General features: G+C 43.8%; 1 protein-coding gene across 2 annotated transcripts in view; it reads left to right on the top strand.

The window, feature by feature from the left end:
* Positions 1-20066, top strand: part of LOC119433343 (phospholipid-transporting ATPase ABCA7-like) — a 103252-nt gene that overhangs the window by 44889 nt on the left and 38297 nt on the right. The window contains exons 19-29 of one of the 2 annotated variants that reach the window (XM_037700496.2): positions 3083-3263; positions 3886-4017; positions 4578-4717; positions 5710-5847; positions 7985-8205; positions 9724-9823; positions 12546-12745; positions 13486-13543; positions 15011-15151; positions 17261-17293; positions 18714-18862. In XM_037700496.2, the coding sequence (XP_037556424.2) occupies positions 3083-3263; positions 3886-4017; positions 4578-4717; positions 5710-5847; positions 7985-8205; positions 9724-9823; positions 12546-12745; positions 13486-13543; positions 15011-15151; positions 17261-17293; positions 18714-18862 (1493 nt within the window). The remainder of the gene's footprint in view (positions 1-3082; positions 3264-3885; positions 4018-4577; positions 4718-5709; positions 5848-7984; positions 8206-9723; positions 9824-12545; positions 12746-13485; positions 13544-15010; positions 15152-17260; positions 17294-18713; positions 18863-20066) is intronic. The other variant, XM_037700499.2, reaches the window with a different exon arrangement.

Genomic DNA, 20066 nt, shown 5'->3' with positions numbered 1-20066 from the left:
TCCAGCAAATTATTGCACAGTAGTATATCCGGATTCGAAAAATGGGCAGTTTCTTTCTGTTCACACTAAATGTTGTTGAAAGTCACATGCTTAAAAAGAGACTTTCCCTTCGCACACGTGTAAGGTTTGTGAATAGTTATCTGAACAGATGACAACAAAAGAAGTAGAAAGCATTCAAGAACTGTGTCCAAGTGGCAAAAGTAAATTGCTTATGCAAAACGAGCACAGTTCATCTCTGACAAGCAAAGCAAGAAAATGTGTGGCCTGAATGAATATGGCTCGTCATTTCCGATATTGATACAAACAGCTAGGCTTCGATAAAGCACAGCTAAGGATTAGTATTTAAAGGGTTTAACAAGGCTCCCTTACTGACATGACATTCATTGTGTGCCTTGTTTCTGTGTGAGTAATAATGCATAACTTTCTTTTTTGACAGTCTTGTAAAAAGAAAAATGCGTCTACATCTGTGAACATAACGTGCTTGTGTGCAGGGAATATAGGCGTTTTACAGTGTATCTTTTTTCTTCGAACACTTCTTTAAAAGAAACATGAAATTTACGCGAATCACATCACTACAGATTAATTATCTGCCCAGGCAGGCATAATTTGTAAGAAAAACCAAAGCAGTTTGTAACAAACTTTATACAGCACATGTTTATATGGGGAAGTTGAAGGGAATCGGCATAAATGAATTTTACCGCATTTGAAAATGGCCATGTAGACCAAAATAACTGGCAACAAATTATACTTTCAATTTACCAGATTATACACTCTGCACCACGAAGCGGGGCTTGCTAGCGAGTCCAGCCCCTCTGTGACCTAAAATTGTGTCATAAAATGAAACTACCGTCGCTGCTTCTCCCTTCCCAAGGTCTGATGCCAATTGACGCTTTGTGCAGCTCCTAATCCAACGCCTTGTCACTTCAGCAGCAGGTGATAGACGGACCACTTTATCACGCGCTATGGCAAAGAAAGGGGTCAGGCAAGGAGGCAAAATCTTTCCCATGCTATTCACGGCATGCTTAGAAGTATTCAAGCTCTTAGACTGGGAAGGCCTAGGAGTGAGGATCAACGTCGAATATCTCAGCAGCCTTCGGTTTGCAGATGACATTGTCCTGTTCAGCAGCACTGGGGATGAATATCAACAAGTGATTGAGGACCTTGACCGAGAAAGTGTGAGAGTGGGGTTGAAGATTAGCATGCAGAAGACAAAGGTAATGTTCAATTGCCTGGCAAGGGAACAAGAATTCAGGATCGCCAGTCAGCCTCTATAGTCTGTTAAGGAGTACGTTTATCTAGGTCACTTAATCACAGGGGACCCTGGTCATTAGAAGGAAATTTACAGAAGAATAAAATTGGGTTGGAGTGCATACGGCAGGCATTATTCTGACTGGGAGCTTACCACTGTTGTTGAAAAGAAAAGTGTGCAATCATTGGATTTTACCGGCGCTATCATATGGGGCAGAAACTTGGAGGTTGACAAAGAAGCTTGAGAACAAGTTAAGGACCGCACAAAGAGCGATGGAACAAAAAAAAATATGCTAGGCAATGTGAAGAGACAGGAAAATAATCAGAGAGCAAACTGATAGCCGATATTCTGATGGACATTACGAGTTGGGCAGGCCATTTAATGCAGAACCATTAGAGTTACTAGTCGAGGACGGCAGCTAGGGAGGTGATGAAGTTAGGAGATTTGCAGGTGCAAGTTGGAATCATTTAGCGCAAGACAGGGGAGGGCTAATTGGAGGTTGCAGGGAGAGCCCTTGGTCTTGCAGTGTACATAAATATAGCCTTATGATGATGATGATGATGATGATGATGATGATGATGATGACAAAGCTTAATTTTACGCTGCCCTACCACATCACAGAGGGGTTTGTCACGGTTCGTTTATGGAAAGTGACTTAAAGTAATCTCGCTATCCATATTTTCTATTCAAATGAAGGATGAGAGCGTTTGATCTCAGAAGTGAAAGAAGAATGTATATTTACATATAGAAAGCGGAAACCAAACACACATAAACAAAGGATAAAAAAATAAAGAGCACTCTACACTGCTTATAAGAAAGACGGTTCTCACAAATTAAAGTCACCTGCAATTCTAATGCTACAGTTGTTGGGTGTGTCCGACTACAGAACCACACTAGAATGAGAGCGGGGTGCGACTCACCAACACTTCGAGAAGGGACCTTCTGTTGGCTCAGTAGGTTAGGCAGTCCAGGTTCTGCCTGTAGTAATCTGGAAGCTTCGAGCCCGTGGCCCTGACAGCTCACTCCAGTCACGCGGTGGGACCTTGTCCTAGCTTCAGAGGCTAGGCAGACCAGGTTCTGCCGGTAGGAGTCTGGAAGCTCGGGCCCACAGCCTGATGGCTTACTCCCGCTCCCGGCGGACACTCACTTCTTCGGCGCTCACTTGCGTCTGAACACTACCACGCCGTTCTAGGGTCTCTCCCACATCTCTTCTTCGTCCTTCCTTTTCTCCTACGTCACCCATTGTGTACGGCCCTTAATGGTCACTTTCTTTTTAGTATTTTGTTTTGACGGCGCGTCAGATTTCGTGCGCGTCGCTTCTTCGTCGTCGGCTTCTTGCGCTCACCCATTCGCTCTCGATGTTGTCTTCGTCTGCACCACTCTATTTATCTACGACACTGGCTTCGCGCTCTGTCACAACAGGGTTACACCATGAGCCGTGCTTCGCAATTCCACAGGTGTAATCACGTAAATTGAACAAACAATTTGACAGCAGTTATCTTAATATACATGGCCATTTTGTTAGTAGAAACAAAGAAGTAGACTTCTACGATGATTCCCTCCAGCGTTCCCCTATAAACATGTGCCGAAAAGGTTGTGACTAAATAGTTAATTAATGTAGTTCGTTTAATTAGGGAATTAAATTCTTTGATTTTTCTTGCAAATGATGTCCGCCTGGGCAGATAATTTGACTGTAGTGGTATGATCCAGGTAAACGTCAAAGGCTGTTTTTGAAAAATGTGTTCGAGATGAAAAAAGACTGTATGCTCGGAAAATGAATGAATGATGAATAAAAGTGCCTTTCCTCCTTTCATCAACTGCATGTGACGTCAGGAAGGACAGAAGACATGGAGGAAGAGCCACGTAACCTGCCACTTGGAGTGCTCATCCGCAAGTTGACCAAGGTGTACACTGGTGCAGACCGGGCGGCTGTCAACGAGCTCAGCCTCAACTTCTACGAGGGGCAGATCACTTCATTCCTTGGCCACAACGGGGCTGGCAAGACGACCACTATGTGAGTAGCGATCATCACTCATTTTGGAGTCTTGATATGTGCTTTCCTCTTGTAAACTGTACCACAAATTGTTTTGTGTCTTGTTTCTGGCATGTGGTGGAATTGACAGCCAACAATCGAGCTCATCAGCTTACTATACTACATGCATGGAGGCACTAAACATCTGTGGTTAAAAATCAGTCTCTGGGCAACAAGACCCTAAAATATCTGAAGCGTAGAACACCAACAAACCAAGTACAGTGAGCGCATTGCATCACATGTGCAGCGACACATTGATCTTAATTCTGGGCACATTCACAGACATGCCCTGGTTCAGAAGAATAAACTTTACACTCTTGCATTTTCAAGCAGTGCGATTCACAAGAACACTGCCTAGATGTGGTTCACGTTTGTGTTTTTATATAGTGCAACTAGCCACTGTACTGTCACATAACATCCAGATGGCACAAAAGGTCAGAATATAGTCTGCACTCTGAATGCTGATGTTTCAGAAGTGCGCTTTAGCAGGAGCATGCGCAACCTAAAAGATTCATTGACAACATTTCACCTTAAGCTGCCTAGGTTAATATCATAGTTACAGCTTGAATTAATGCTCCTAAATTTTTTTCTTGCTCCTTTTCAGCTCCATCCTCACAGGTCTATACCCTCCAACACAGGGCACGGCTGAGATCTATGGCAGAGACATCAGAACTGAGATGGACATCATCCGTCGAAGCCTTGGCACCTGTCCCCAATACAACGTCCTTTTTGACAAGTAATTCTACATTTTTTGCCTTGCACTTTCATAATTGGGGCATTGCAAAATGTGAAAGAAAACAGCAGCCACTTTGAACAACAAAGTAGATTTCTTTGTATCTGCATTCGCAAATGTCTGAAAACACTTTTCTTAAAACTGACATATTGCTGCATAAAGTCATTGCTTTTCGTTGTATTTTGTCCTTGTCAAACAGTGTGGTGGTCGTATGACACCAAATATTTTGTTATGTGGCGTGACATTGAAGAGTGCCGTGACATTGAAGAGTGCCGTCACCTCTCACTTTACTTAAAATGTTGTTTGTGTCCTGTTTGCTCAGAACAGTAATTCACAGCATTCTTGTTCCTACTTATGGTTCTCCACCCTGTACTGTAGTGTTTGTTTAAAGCTTCGTTTGGGTAAATAGATTTGTTATTTCAAAATGAAACTGCAGTGCTTGAAGTAATGCTATACCATTGCTTGCATTTTTGTTTGAAGCTTTTATTAAAAACATGCGCAAAGTCACTAATGTATCATGCAGACAGCAACAACAGCGATTGACATGTTTCTCTTTATCGCAGCTTGACAGTTGCTGAGCATCTCTGGTTCTATGCTCGACTCAAAGGCCTTACAGCGGATGTGGTTGGATCTGAAGTTGACTCGTTCGTGCGCGAGTTAACCCTGGTCCACAAGAGGGACGAATACTCATGTAACCTCTCAGGTGAGTCATTCGCAACCAGCTAAACAAAGTACTATGTCGCCAGTCGAGGGATATAATTTCTCGTTTTCCGTAGTCTATTCACACAGCAGTTAAAAGCTCTAAACAGGGTTTGTGGTGTCCATCCTATCCTTTACGCCATCGGTCATCAGGACAACTCATTCAAACCTCTTCTTGGTTAATGGAAAACTTGCCGTCACCAAGAGCGTTTTATTATAGCGGTTCTTTGCTCACTACGTATAGTGCACACCCATCTAACGCACAACTATTTATTGAGGAACGAACAACCACCTATATGCAATGAATGCCAAGAACACACATTTTAATTACATGCCGTGCTATTGAAACACGAGGACGAAAATACTTTTGTAAATTATACAGATTGCACATGCCTTTACACCCCACTTTATCATTAGGATATGTTCCACTTGTGCCCCTTACAGATGTTCTTAAGTTTTTAGGTGACACTGGCAAAAAAAAAAAAAAAAAAAACTTTACAGTAATGAAATTGCGGTTGGTTAGATTTCTCGTTGATATTTATCATCCTGTGGTTTGCACAGCATAGCCTTAGTTGATTCTGCACCATTAAACTCGACATAAGCATATGAGCAAGCTGCTTATAAGCCACGTCTTCACCGTCACCATGTGGTGAAGAAAAATAAACTTTGCCTGCAGTCTCTGGGGATTGAACTCATGCCATTGTGGCAACGTGCACTTGGAGCCAAACTACTGAGCTGTCGCGCGACATTCACACTTAGCAATTCGTTGCGGAGTTTTGTGCGATGCACAGACTCTGAAAATCGGGGCGTTTGGGCATGTACGCATTTCAAAGGTGACAACAGGCAATACGGTAGTGGACGAAGGCGATGTGTGCTCCACAAAGAAGTTGGTCTTCACAGATAGCTGCTGTTGCAATAAATGAGTTCAGAGCCAAAGGAACCGTTGAAGTCTGATCATTCTTTTTCTTTGTCTCCTTACTTTCTGGAAACATTTAGGTGGCATGCAGCGCAAGCTCTCTGTGGCCATTGCGTTTGTTGGCGGGAGCCGTACGGTAATACTGGATGAGCCGACAGCTGGCGTGGACCCTTATGCACGGCGAGCGATCTGGGACCTCATGCTCAAGTACAAGCAAGGTATGACTCTTTCAATTCTTTAAACTTTGTTGAAAGTTATTCCAGTGTTTTCCGTACTCTAAAATGTTTTTGTACGTTACAATGAACAGGTGTGCAGGGTATAATTTGTAGTCTCGGGTTCTCGCATGCTGCCTTTGAGCATAAGGCTTGACGGCCAGCTCCCTTTTGCTCGCCTTGTGTAGCTGGGCTTCGGCTGTACCAGGACAAGCATAAACACGACAACACATGGTAGAATAACAAGCACAACAACGTTTATTGCTCCAGAGGATTCACATGGAAGCAGGCTAGTTATGACTGCGACATTTGCCGGGGTCGATCGTGGGGCGAACAATGGCAGGGCGTGACAAAGGATGGGAACGAGATGTTTACCTGAACTCCTTCCTTCGTCATGGCTCGCAGTCTTCTCCCCTTACTAGCGTTCGCCGGCCGCGCTGATTTCGACTGCCCCACCTTGTTCTTGGCTTGGTCTATTGGGCACGGGGCTCCGCGCACACGTCACCGTTACATTTGCAACCGGTTTCCAAAAGGGTTGCGCCTCCACGAGAAAATTCGCATGGCTTCCCGCACGGGAAGAGGGGAAAAAGGCATCTGCTCTTCTCGCTTCCGTGGCGCACGTATTGTTTGTTTGAATCGTAACATGCAAACATATTCTTGTGTGTTCATTGATGTGAGCAGCTAATGCGATTCATGAGTTCAAATGAGTTACGCCTAATAAGTGTACATAGGAGCTAGTTACACATCAATACTGATGAATTCAATAACAACAGATGAAAAAAAGTTGTGTTTCATTCTGTCCTTTAGAGCTTCATTGCAGCCTTCTATTGTATCATTGGTTTTCATGTAAAACTACATAGAAAAATGGTGCTGGTTATTCAGATTAAGGCAGGACGAATATGTGTATTGACTTAAATAATGTGGACTCCTGAAATTGCGTGCTGCAGCCTTTTATGCTCAAAATCTTTTCTCCACTTGGTCATAAGATCAAGTAGTATCTGCAAAAAGTGCATCTGTGCGACATTGAAAGCTGTCCAACTATAGACTGTGAGTTTCTGATAATGTCATTGTTGGCAAGAGTTGCATGGTCATTCCTCATCTTATAGATTGTGCATGTAGAATCTTCACATGTGTCAATATTTTGCACTTGCTGCATTTGCCTGTAAGAATAGCCTACAAGCGATTCAACCAATCATGTATGCTATCATGGTTCTCAGTGTCTGATGTAGTGTGGCTTCCAAAGTCTACCGTTATCTGACCCTCTGTCTGAAAAGTGTTAAAGGAAGCTATAACTTGGAGTTTACTCCGTAGATTTAGTGTAGAAAATAGCATAGTGAAAAGCTCGAAAAGCAGTCACAGTATTGGGCATATCTTGCATCTAGCTTCTCGCGCTTGCCTTGTTGGCATTGTTTACAGCCATAAACATTGTATCATAAAGCAGAACTCGCTTGTGCAGTAACTGTTCAACTAAGTTCAACCGATTCTCATTCATTAGCCAGAACCCCTATGAGAACCAACTCATGCAGTTCAAACACGCTCAGGAACAGTAACGGCAGCAGCCAGGGGACGCCTTGTCCAGCAGCACGGCCTCGGTGTCCGGCTCGTACGCGCCACTCGTGACCGACGTGCTACAGTCGCACGTCCAGCACGACCTCGGTACCCAGCTCATATGCCGCTCGCAACCCACGTGCGGTGGTCACACGTGAGGAATAAGCTTGTGGGGACTTCTAAATGCTTCACCGCTGTTTTCCCCACGTTCTCTGCCGGTTTCGACTGTCCGAGCCGCGTGCTCTGCAAGATGACATCTAGTCTCCAGCAGAGTTCGTTCCCCCATCAGTTGAGCGATCCCCTGTTCATGGGCGACTTGCACTGCTTCCCTGTCCTCAGCTCGTTTATCGCGCTCTCTGTTATGGTGCTCGTCAATCCACTCTTTTAGTTCTTTACCTGACAAGCCAAACTCCTTGCCTATCGGAATGAACTTCTCCCAGTCCATTTCCAACCACTGCACACAAGCGAAGTGCGGCTCTTAAGGATGGAAATCGAGTTTAGTCCTTGTCGCGGACGCCAGAAAAGACTATAGTCAAGTACTATATAGCCAAAGACCTTTAGTCAAATGCTACATTTGGAGGTTGCACACTTTCAGGTCGCACAGTCATTATGACAACACATCACATGGACGAAGCTGACCTGCTGGGTGACCGGATCGCAGTCATCAACGAGGGTCGCCTGCGTTGCTGCGGATCATCACTGTTTCTAAAGACCCGATTTGGTAGTGGCTACTACCTGACCCTTGTGCGGCCATCACGGCGCAGCAAGTCACTGAAGAGTAGGCCATCTCCCACAGCGCCTGCTTGCAAGGATGTGGTAAGCGAGCTTTACACTCTGTTTAACTTTTAGCCTGTGTCAATAAAAAATATTTTTGAATTGACAGACTTTAGTGATTTCTCCAGCTATGAACTCCCCTATTGTGACAGCAGCACGCTCTCGTAAACAAACCTTCCGTCTCGTGAAAAACAACTTTCTTTCTTGATGCACTCAACTTGATGCACTCAACTTTTTCTTGATGCACTCCAGTCTGTAGGCCAGTTGGGAAATGTACAAGAAATTAACAAATTAGCAAAGCACTGTGGGGCTTGCTAGAACACCTTGCAAAAGAGTGTGGTTTTTTAAAGAACTATTGTTACTGGCAGGGCAACCAATATCTAGTCCCAAAACATTGCACAGGTATAGTTGCGACCCTCTACAAGCTGATAAGGGCATTCTACTATCAGCGTCAAATGAAAGCCGAACAGCGGAGCGCGTGCCACAAGCACTGTTAACATTATAGTGCGCGCTGTCCTGTCATCGCCACTGACAGGCGAGCACATCCGGTGTGGCAGCACTGCGCGATCCCCCTATAGTGCGTTATCTTCACTTCTGTTCCAGTTTTCGTATGGTGAGAGCGGTGGCCGGCGTGAGCATGCCAAGCGCTTTTCGTCGTATCGCTCGCAGTTCTTCGCTTTTACTCCAGCGCTGCATTGCAGTCAGCGTCGGGGCACGATAAAAAGATACATCTAATCGCTTTGTGGTTGATTTCAAGCTATCATTTTTTCTTGTCCAGCACAACCTTGTTCAACCACAAGCGATCGGCACGCCCATGCCGGATACCGTAGCAGCTGCGAGCGATATGCTGCGATGCGCAGGTTTGCCGATCGAATGCATGAATGTTGCAGAATTTTCGCGTCTGTTTTCTTTTTTTTTCTTCCTTTCAAAATCACTAGTGGGAACACAGGCAAAAAAAAATCGCACTTCAGTGGGGTGGCGCTGTACTACCAAACCGGATGTGTGGGCCTGTCTGCGCTGATGACTGGACGGCGCGCACTATGCTGTTTCTAATGCTTGTGGCACGCGCTCCGCTGTTCGGCTTTCATTTGACGCTGATAGTACATTCCTGTGCAAAATTGGAAATATTTAATCAAGCACTTTTATGCTGTGACACTTGGCAGTGGATGGTGGAAACATGAGCAGTGCAGGTTGCAGTAAGGAAGTAGCACACTTATGGCATGGTGCATTACAGTGAAATTATTTCCTTTGGTGGGAAAGTGTGACAGCTTTTGTGGGCCATTGATCAATGATTCTGCAAAGTCGAGTGATTCCACTAAGTTTATTTGAACTGCATTTCATGAATAAATAATGGGCATTAATCCTATGGACCCTGTAATTATCCTTATATAAGTATTTATTTGCTTATATTACTATTTTGTTAACATCGCTACACATGTAAAATTTGTCAGTTTTGTAATGTACACCTATATACTACACATGAAGTGCCCGTGCTATTTACACACTGTATTGACTGTTCAATTCATTGTACTCATGTTATTTTGCCTGGTTTTGTTTCAGGTACAGAACCAGACTGATGGAGTGAACAGTGATTCATCACAAATTGTCACCCCGTCATCGCTTGTATCACCATTATCTGGAAACTCCCACGACGAGTCCAGTATGAACTCTTTTGGTTTTTAATTTTGCTCAGCCTTTTTTCGATGCTTTTGAGTATAGTGCCATCGTTGATTAACATCAGTCGAACTCAGCTGATAGCAAAGTGGTGACTATTCTTTCCTAAACATGAAGATATTGTGAGATTGCCAAGTATAAACTTGTTGAACTTTGAAGCTTGTGAAGTTGAAAATTTGCATATTGTAATGATTGTGACTGTGCTGTTGTGACAGTTTTTTGTTATCAAAAAGTTAGTAGTTGGTATAGGGATTACTAGGCTTGCAAGCCTATGAAACATTTGAGCCAAAAGCTACCATTTGCTCCAACTAATTTTCTTAAAGTTTCCTATACAAAGGATTTAAACAGAAGCCCTGGCCTTTGCCAGATCGTAATTAGCTGGAAGACATCTGTTGTCATATTGTGGTATGCAATAGCCTACACACGATAGGAGCAGAAGAAAGATTCTGCAAGACTGCATCTCTCATTTTCTGATTGTATGCTCATAAAAAAAAAAAAAAAAGTGCAACATAGTTCCGTTTGTGTCACCATGTCTTGTCGAGAATATTTTTATGTAAAGCTTGCATGTGTATTGCTAGACAACCTATTTTCAAAACAGCTTTTTTTCTTCTTTTGGGAGGTTGAGCACAACTAGTGAACCACACACGCAGTACACACTTAGTTGGGACAGTATTGAAACAAACATTTTGAATTAAAGAAGAGAAGTTTTGCATTTCTTTTTCCTTTTAATTCCAGGAAAAAACTTGGGAGGTTAGAAAGTTAACCCAAGATGAGCTGAACTCACTTTGACTGGGATCAGTACAACACAGCATAATGAGCAGGATCATATTTATGGGGAACAGTGCTATAGGGGGTGACGAGCAAGAGTACAGTGTAGACCGCTTATAACGTAAGTTGCCGGAGTCGCGAATATTCGCACTATAAGCGGTACCGCACTATAACCAAAGCAACAATTTTCATGACCCGCACATATGCAAAACATGTGCACCGAGCCGTCACGCGTATGCGACAGTTGAGGAATGCGGCTAGAACGTCTGCATTCAATTTAACCCGCCGTGGTTGCTCAGTGGCTATGGTGTTGGGCTGCTGAGCACGATGTCGCGGGATCGAATTCCGGCTACGGCGGCCGCATTTCGATGGGGGTGAAATGCGAAAACACCCGTGTACTTAGATTTAGGGGCACGTTAAAGAACCCCAGGTGGTCCAAATTTCCGGAGTCCCCCACTACGGCGTGCCTCATAATCAGATCGTGGTTTTGGCATGTAAAACCCCACAATTTTTTTTGCATTCAATTTACAGTCGAATCTCGTTATTTCGAACCAAATCACGCTGCGGCGCCTCTGACCGGCATTGCTCCAGCACCGCCATAGAGTTAAAGCTTAGGAGAGACCCCTCAATGTCACGCGTGCGAACAAAACAAAAAAAAAAGAAAGAAAAAAAAATGCTGCGGTAATTTCACCCTCTCTCAAATGGCAAGGTCGCCGATTCTGCGTTGCGCCGGAACATGTGTGTACGGGCCGACGTCTCAGCCACGCTACCGTACCCACGCGTAGAAAATGGCAGTGAACCCTTCTTTCTCCTTTATGCTTCCTCTACTTTCTAGTCACGTGTTGACCTTGCACGCTGCGGCTACGAGAGGGAAGCAGCGGCACTGTCCCAGGCCAGCCAACGAAACTGCCCGCGCCGGCAAACGCCCTCTTCCCGATAACGGCAGAAAACGAAACTTCGGGGAGCTGGTGCCGGGCCGGCTGGAGCGGCGGCGCCTGCACGGCGGCGGGCGCGCACGGTGATAGTCGAAAGTAAGGGAGCTACGAGAGAGGGCGAGGAGAGCCACTGAGGCGGCGGAGTTGCCGAGGCGAAATCCGCTTCCCTGCTGTCCTCCTCCCTCACATTCCACGGTCTTTGCGTGCGCCCTTCGCCATGCCGTGCCGGCGCCGCCTGCTCCCTGAAGTTTCATTTACTGCCATTATCGTGAAGTGAGCGTTGGCCGGCGTTGGCAGTTTCGTGGCCCTCGCTCACTATGCGCGCCATGATATTTCACGACTCGCACTCAAGATTCTGGTTTCAGCCTCACTGGCTGTTTGTTCGCACCACGTGCCCTTCACCCCCCTTTTTCTCTCTTTCTTCGCACTCCTTGGGGCGCCCGTTTTAGGGGAGCGTTCGCGGTCTCCGCTGACTTCCGTACTCCCAGGCAGCCGCACTGTAACCGGTATTTCGTTTCCCGCAACTGCACTACGTATAAGCGATACGTGTATACATGGAGTGCTATGAGAAAATTAACGGCAGTCTGAAAAGACCGCACTATATCCGTTCCTGCACTATAAGCGGTTACGTTATAAGTGGTCTATACTGTATGTATGCACACTGAGCTCTGACTTTCAACTGCATATGTTTATTTGAAGTGCATACTAAACGCTGAGAATGTCAATTATGTTTATTCAAACTGAGCACTAAACACAGATTTCCAAATATATTTAACTAATGAATGGTCATGTAAATAAACATAGCTAAAAAGTCAGCGCTCAGTGTTTGTGTATGCTCCTCACTCACCCTGACCTTTGGTGTTGTTTCTAGTAAATATGATGCATAAACAACTAGCACAGATTCATAGATTGTTAGAAGGTTTATTTCTGATGTCTGATTAAGCAAAGTTAAAAGGTGTTTTTTTTAATCCCCCTTTCTATTTTTTGCTCTCTGGACTTTATCAGCCGAGACACTGGACAAACTAATCCGGAGACACATCCCCAAGGCAGAGCTTGCTACAGACATGGGCACTGACTTGTCGTACCGACTTCCAGCAAGCCCAGAGACATACTCTTCCTTCGTGTTCCTGTGCAAGGACCTTGACGCCAACCTAACAGAACTTGGCATAACCAGTTACGGAATCTCTGACACCACCCTCGAGGAGGTGGGATGACCTTTTCTTTGCTTTCGGAATGAAACAGTGATGCCACCTTTCGTTTTCTTTCTCACTTTGATAGTTTTGAGAAATGTGTTGCTTTCTCATTTACTGGGTGTAACAACTTGTATGTCTTTACATTCATATTTCTTTTGTGGTAAAATACATCCTTTCGACAAGAAATCACAGGCAAAATCATGTAGAGAGTGGTGGATATACTTGATGTACACTTGACTTTCTTTAACAGAAACTCTTAACAGTCTGGAAATGTTGTTTTCCCTAGATTCTGTGCATTTCTGTTAAATCTGAAGTTTTGATAGGATTGACAGACTTCCTATGTGTTCTTATGTTCATAGTATATATATATATATATATATATATATATATATATATATATATATATATAAATTGGTAGGAATGATTTGATGCAGTTATATACAGCATAAAATTCAGATGAGCGTCCCACTGCAATAAGTGATGGATGGGTTTAATGCATAGTTTAGATGTAAAAACACCTGTGTGCCCATGAATGTGAAATGTGCAAGTGCCATAAATATAATTTGTGGCCCGTGTGAAGTTCCCTCTGCGTAAACTTTTTATTTTCTTTAAGCCATCATGTGTGACTACACTGTGCAAGAAAATGTCCTCGTAAAATTTGCATGCAGGTACATTTGAATACAAGAATCATTTATATGTGCAGACCATTTGTAATGCCTATGTAACTTGAATTTTCTTCATCTGAACTAAAGGTTTTCCTGCGGGTGACACAAGGTGGTCCCAACATCAGAAGCCAAGCAAACGGTGAAGGTATGTGCTTTTGCACATCAAGCACTGTTTCGCATATGACTATTTGCTGCTTCTGTTTTAAGACAACAGGCAGTCTATGGCATTAGTTAAGATTATGGTGTAGTCTATCAGTACTTTAGAAGTTATCTTTATCTGGAATATGTGTGATTGGTTTATGTTGTTATTCATTGAATGCTTCACAGATAGTACATTCTCACTGCCCAATTAGGTGGACTGGACTGCTACCTGTTGTTATGGGATAATTTCCTGGCAGCTTATCTTGACCAGTCTCTGCTTGGAGAACCCTAAAAACCACTGTTAGAGTTTTGGGGTCATCTAGATTATGTGGCAGGCTCTGCTAGTTGCCCCACGCCTTGTGACATTGTGGTGGAAAAACTTGCTGTTTCCTTTCGGCCCAGGATCCTTTTAATATTGACACAGCAGCCAGGAGACTTTTACAAGCAACACAGATTGTACACAGACACGTTAACACGATACAGAACGCTTTACATGCACTGTGAACTAGACTAAGAGTTCTGAAGACATTTGTTCGTCTATATAACGATGTGCCTATAGCACTCATGCAGCACGACTCGTCAGTGTGCGTCATCGTTGTGGTGCCCGTAACGGTCGCTTGCGATGGCCCCGTCTTATGCCGTCGCCACCACCCCGCACCTGGTTGCGACGTGGAAGCAGGGGAAACAGCAGGCCGGCAGAACACCAGGCTCACTGCTGTAACTGGCCAGTAACGCCTGGCCTGTAACGCCTCGGCCGCTAGAACATTGGGCTCGGTTGACAGACAGGTAGCTCAGGCGCCCCAGTTGCCAGCAGGAAGCACTGCACCAGGCCGCTATAGCAGCAGGCCGCTGATGCGCAGGAGAGCCCAGCCACGAGCGGGATCTCCACCCAGGGCCGCAGGTCGCCAGTACCTGAGCCTTGAACCGTCATTCTGCAAGCTGCCGTTCCAGGCTGCCACTCGCTTTCATGCTCTGCGCGCTCTGCCCGCCGCTTCCTTGTCCGTGGCACGTGGTCTTCTTCTTCCATTATCATCATCAGTAATTTTGCTCTTGTTGCCACAACACAATCATCACTCCAAGCTGGTATTTCAGGCACTTTGTCCCGTCACGGTATACGCCATCACGGACATTTTTGTTTACACAATATTTTTTCTTCTTTCCTGCTTCCATCACTTTGTCTTTCCGTCATTCTCTTATCCCAGTAGAGGTTAGCCTTACTTACAATAAGGTAAAGCATTATTCTTATCTTGATGTTAGGGACACTGCCAAAATTCACTTTAAGAGGCTTGACAAAGTGTCTATGCCCTTCCTGTCATTTCTTTGGCTTACTCGACAATGACACCAAATGGCAATCGCCATGACTGTGTAGTACCTGACTACAACTATTATCTCTTGATGCCATTCAAACTGAAAAATTGACAGTTGCTGTGAGCCTTTCGTGCAGTTATCCACAATAGTAATTACATACCAGGTGATCTCTACCACCCTGGTCCTGAATCTGTGGATGGACCGCCAAAGACCAGGCTCCAGAAGACCTTGGATGCTTTACGTCTGTGGTGCTTGTCCCTAAGAACTTCAGCAAAGACCGTCAGACCAGATCCTGAAGATGCAGGTATGTTCTGCTTGCCTTGTTTTCATGCTTAGTGTAGTAATGCTTAGCTTTTGTGCAGTTTGTGTGTCTAGTGTTCAAGTGTTAAGTCTAGTGACTGCGCTTGTAGGTCTTAAAATGATGACAGCTGTGGGTCATGATTGCCCTGTGATTTGATGACTATCTAGATGTGAGATGTAGTTTCATATTCAGAATTGGCAGTGTAAAAGAAAGCTTTAGTGAGTTCAGCTAGCCTTTAAGATTAAATAAGTGCTACTAGTTAGCTTTTAATGCAGGGCTAGCTTATTATCTTTGTTTTGCAAAACATAGTACTTGTTGCAAGCTTTCTTATACACTCTTTTTAGCTTTACTGTCTAAAATCAAAGGCCAAAGTTGTCCCAGCTTGGCAAAACCTTTGTGAAAACTATATCCTATTTATGTTAATTAATAGTTTGTGCATTTTGTCTTCAGACAGATGCACAAGATGAAGGCATTAAATATAGCTTGGAGGGTGTTGCATTGTTTCATGTGCTTGTTTGTAGCTGTAGAAGTCTTGTTGCTTGGTTTGTTCTGGTGTTTTTTTTTTCTTTTTATTGTTTACTGTTGTTTATTCTTGTCTTGCCTGGAAGGTGGCATGCCATGAAGATTCAACCAATCAGGCCTCACTTGAGCACACTTATTGCGTAACAATGCCATGCTTTGAAATTATGTGCTGTTAAGGAGACAGTCAGAGAGCTCCCTTATTACACAGTTTATCAATGTACAGCAAAAGACGTCAAATAATAAATTCGAAGAAAAAGAAATCTGCATGGGTGTTCTAGCTGAAGCTTTCAACAGGCCCTTGATTCTGGGCTTGGCATTATGTCAGGTGAATAAATCATGAGCACATCACCTCAGTGAGCACTTGCATGAGCTACCACTGCTTGCAAACCATCTGGTGCATTTTTTTTTGACAAATAAATGTACCAATGAGAAAGGAAGTGTGATGCAGCAATTAATTAATCACCAAGTTTAAGTACAAGGGGTGTTAATAAAGTTCTTACTATTGGTACCATAAATTTGGAGCATGCGTACATGTTAGTTAGTGCACATCTCTCTAGTTCTAGCAGAATATAAAAACTGTCAGCAATCTGCTCTCTACATTTCAAGCGAAACAAGTCTAAAGGGAAATTCATGCCGATCTGGTGGCAGTCGGTGTATGGTGGCGGTGCACCATACACTGTCACCATACACCACCACCAGCTCGGCATGAATCTCTTTGCACTTGTCTCTCTTGAAATGCAGTGAGCAGATTGCTGCCCGGGCTTCAAAAATGGACAGTTGATCTAGTTGGTACGGATTTGTACTTGTAAAGGTACAGCGTACACATGCACAAAGGCAAAGGACATAGCATTTTCTTGCATTTTTGTGTGTCCTTCATGCTGTATGTTTGAAAGTATGTTGTCAAGACTACAACCCGGCTCAACATCATGCTGCGTAGATATATAAATAGCTGTGATGTACATTGGTCACAGAAACTGATTAGCACAACTGAGCAGCAATCGATATAGTGAAATTGTGATATGTGGCACTGCTACTGATGGCAAGCTGCTAGCAAGAGCATCGGGTCATTCTTACTCCTCACACTCGACTGTAATTCAGTAAAAGTTGCATCGTGGAAGAGTAATGACTAGCCAGCATACGAATGCAAGATGGAAAGATCGTGGTACAGTATCGATTCATCATCAGTCAAACACTGTTGTAGATAACTGATGACCTTCCCTGCACTGCAAACGTGAAAGAACCCAGTACTCTCGCTATCCTATTTCTGCATAGCGGCACCGCTTATCACAATTTCACTGCCTCAGATGTTGTTCACTTGTACCAATCACTTCTCGTTGACACTGTTCGCTGCAGGAAAGGAGGTCAATGCTTTAATAAAGACGTGGTTCACACTCACTCACTAGCGCCTGACAGAATGATACAGTCATTGATAGTTTTCAGGAAAGTTTGGCATAAAGTCGCTTAAGTCTGCTCAAGTGAGGCTTCTCTCTGAAATGGGTGTTGGTTGGTGTGTCGCTGTCGCTTACTGTGCCTTGCTTGCTATGCGCTTGTTCCATGTGTCACTGGCAAATAGTGGTGCCCACCTCACAGCTGCAAGGCAGCACCTGGCAGCGGAGATGCCTAGTGAGTTTGGCTTTTCGTTTTGTTTCTGTTACTTTGCGCCTCCCATTTTTGCACCCCCATCCGGTTTGGCTGTTGCATTTTGTCTTGCATGAGGGGACGGCATGCGATTTGACCTTCGCATGAGTGTGTGGGGTCTTGTGGTTTCCAGAGTCGTGGGTTCTCTGTAGTGACTGTGAAGTTTACGACTTAGTGTGGTGCAAGGGTGCTATTTCAATTTCCATGATCCAAGATTGATGAATGAATTAATTCATTAGTGATATTAAATGTCCAAATACTGCAGAATCACCTGTGAGAAATGGCTTAGTGGAAGCTCCCGATTAACTTTAGTCACTTGGATTTCTCATGGGCATAAATCTAAGTGCACTGGTATTTTTGCATTCTGCCCTTCCTGGAAAACAACTGTTGTGGTGATCAGCAGCAGAACACTTTAGCCACTGAGCCACTAGGATATGAGCTGTTATATTGTGGGTTCCGCCAATCCTATGTAGCTTATCAATGACCCAAAAGTAGAGTTTTAGTTTGCAAAGCCATACTTTTAGTAGTCAGTTCAAGTCAAGCCAAATGTGCCATATAGACACTAGTAAATACAATGAAAGGAGAAACTGCTGTGTAAATGTAGTAACAAAATGCAGGAATATTGAAGGTACATGATTTGTTGAGGCAGAGGAGAGATTTCCCCATTTGCACTTTAAAAGCCCTTTTTGTAACTGTAAAACTAGCTTTTCTGCAGGCCAGTTTGCCAAGCTAATGACAGAGTTGCTAGTTATGTAGTCAGAGCTCATGTTTACAGTTTGTGTGCACTTGGACACAAAAGATGTAAACGTTGCTCACATGGTGAAACCATGTGCAGCAGACAAGCACCAGTACTTGCAGTTTACATTGCCCCTTTATTTGAAGTGCCACTATTAGTTCAGCAGATGTGCATTACAGAGAAGAGCACTTGTGAATTTGGAAAAGCATTCTTGGCGCACAGTTTAATCAAGACAGCATGTGCAGTCTAAGGCTAGAAAGAAAACTACATGTCACAGCTGACTCACTGCACTTCATGTGCTATGCTTTAGTGTATCCCACTGCTGTCTTGGTCATGCAAGGGAGTGATAAGTATGTTCAAATAGTCAAATTATTGAAGTGCCTCTGCCTACCCCGACTTTTCTTATGATGATTTCTACATGTTGTCAACAGACTTGTGTCACGTGAGCACCAATTTTCGTCCCCTCACTGCTTCTTTCAGTGAAACTTTCACATAATGACGGTGACAGCATGTTAACTGAAGGACACAGAAATGAAGGCAACACAATGTATCCTTGCATTAACACGTTACTTTATTGATTAAGTCAAGCTAACTAACCAAAAAACAACAGCTACAACTTTGACCACATTCACATGGAATAAATGCTCTTCTGTCCTCATCTGTTGCCAGATAACACAAACGCTGACAGCGACCTCCCTGCACCACCTATCGTCAAGAAAGTAGCCGTGGGACCGCTGCTTCATCGGCGTCAACTCGCGGCCATGTACCGTCGTCGCTTCATGCGCAACACTCGGAACTACAAGGGACTTTTCTGTGAGGTGTGGACATTTCTTAAGCAGCATTCCAGAACCACTTCCATTGATTTGGTGCTTCGTCTGTGGCTTATATTGAGATGTAGTAAAGAATCAAACATTGCCAAAAGTGTGAGCTGAGAATCGAACTCATTATTTGGCTACCTTGTGCGCAGAAAGGCAAGCAACACTCAAATTACCATGAAGGTGGGCACGGTCGTCAATTGTGTAATCTGTACAACACCATTTGTGATGCGCAGGCACTCTGATCAGGCACTCTGATCAGGCACACCTCTTTTGCTGTAGGATTGACAACGTTCAAGAAATTTCAGATACAGTAGGCACGGCACATCTTGTGCCAAACAATTTGATAGCAGGGATAACTCAATGAAAAATGGTCACCGACAAATGCTCATTGGGCACTAAAAACACTTCTTACCTGTTGCAGTAGTAGTGATACCAAAAGTATTGTGAAAAAGAAAATTGGAGATCTGTGCATGTCTCGGAGCTTACAGAGCCATATGTGGAGAATTGCTGTTACACCTCTCTTTCTGTGCAATTGTATGCAGTCTTGTACGCAAGATAAACTGAAAATGTGCCCAATTAGTGCTCAAATCTGCAAATTTGTGAAGGTGGAGAGCTTCAGTATGCTTTAATGTGAAACTGCCATTGCTTTACCACCTTCCTCTGTACCATTGCCGAAATATTTTTTTCAGTAATGCTCGTATTAACTGCTTGAAGCATGAAAAACTCAATAAAGAACTTCAACGACAGCAAGACGCCTGTAATTCAATATCTTCTCATCCTGTACACTTCCTTAATAAGCTATGCATTTGGCTGATCCAAATGAAGCGCTCGTCCCGTGTTCTTCCTCGTCCTTGTGTCGTTTTAGCGCTATGAATCCCAGTTAAAATTACAATGACCTACCAACACGCCCAAACTTCTTCCCTGCTAAAGTGATCCCAAAGCCAGGAATATTGGTCACACTTCCATTGAAAACTCAAAAAGCATGTCATCAACCCTTAACATATATTTACTGTCAAACAAACATGCAACGTAAATGATAAGTGAAGAGCAAGGAAGTAGAGAATGCAAATTTGATGCAACCACTGCAGGCATAATTTATTACAAATAAAACAGGTACTGCATAGAAACATGGCACTAAACAAAATATGCCACCAATAACTACCATCTGCATGTGAAAGTTAATTTACAATTGGCTACTGGTATA

The sequence above is a fragment of the Dermacentor silvarum genome, chromosome 11 (genome assembly GCF_013339745.2).
Source record: "Dermacentor silvarum isolate Dsil-2018 chromosome 11, BIME_Dsil_1.4, whole genome shotgun sequence".
NCBI lineage: Eukaryota > Metazoa > Arthropoda > Arachnida > Ixodida > Ixodidae > Dermacentor > Dermacentor silvarum.
The sequence above is the reverse complement of the archived record's forward strand: the minus strand, read 5'-3'. Positions and strand labels throughout refer to the sequence as shown.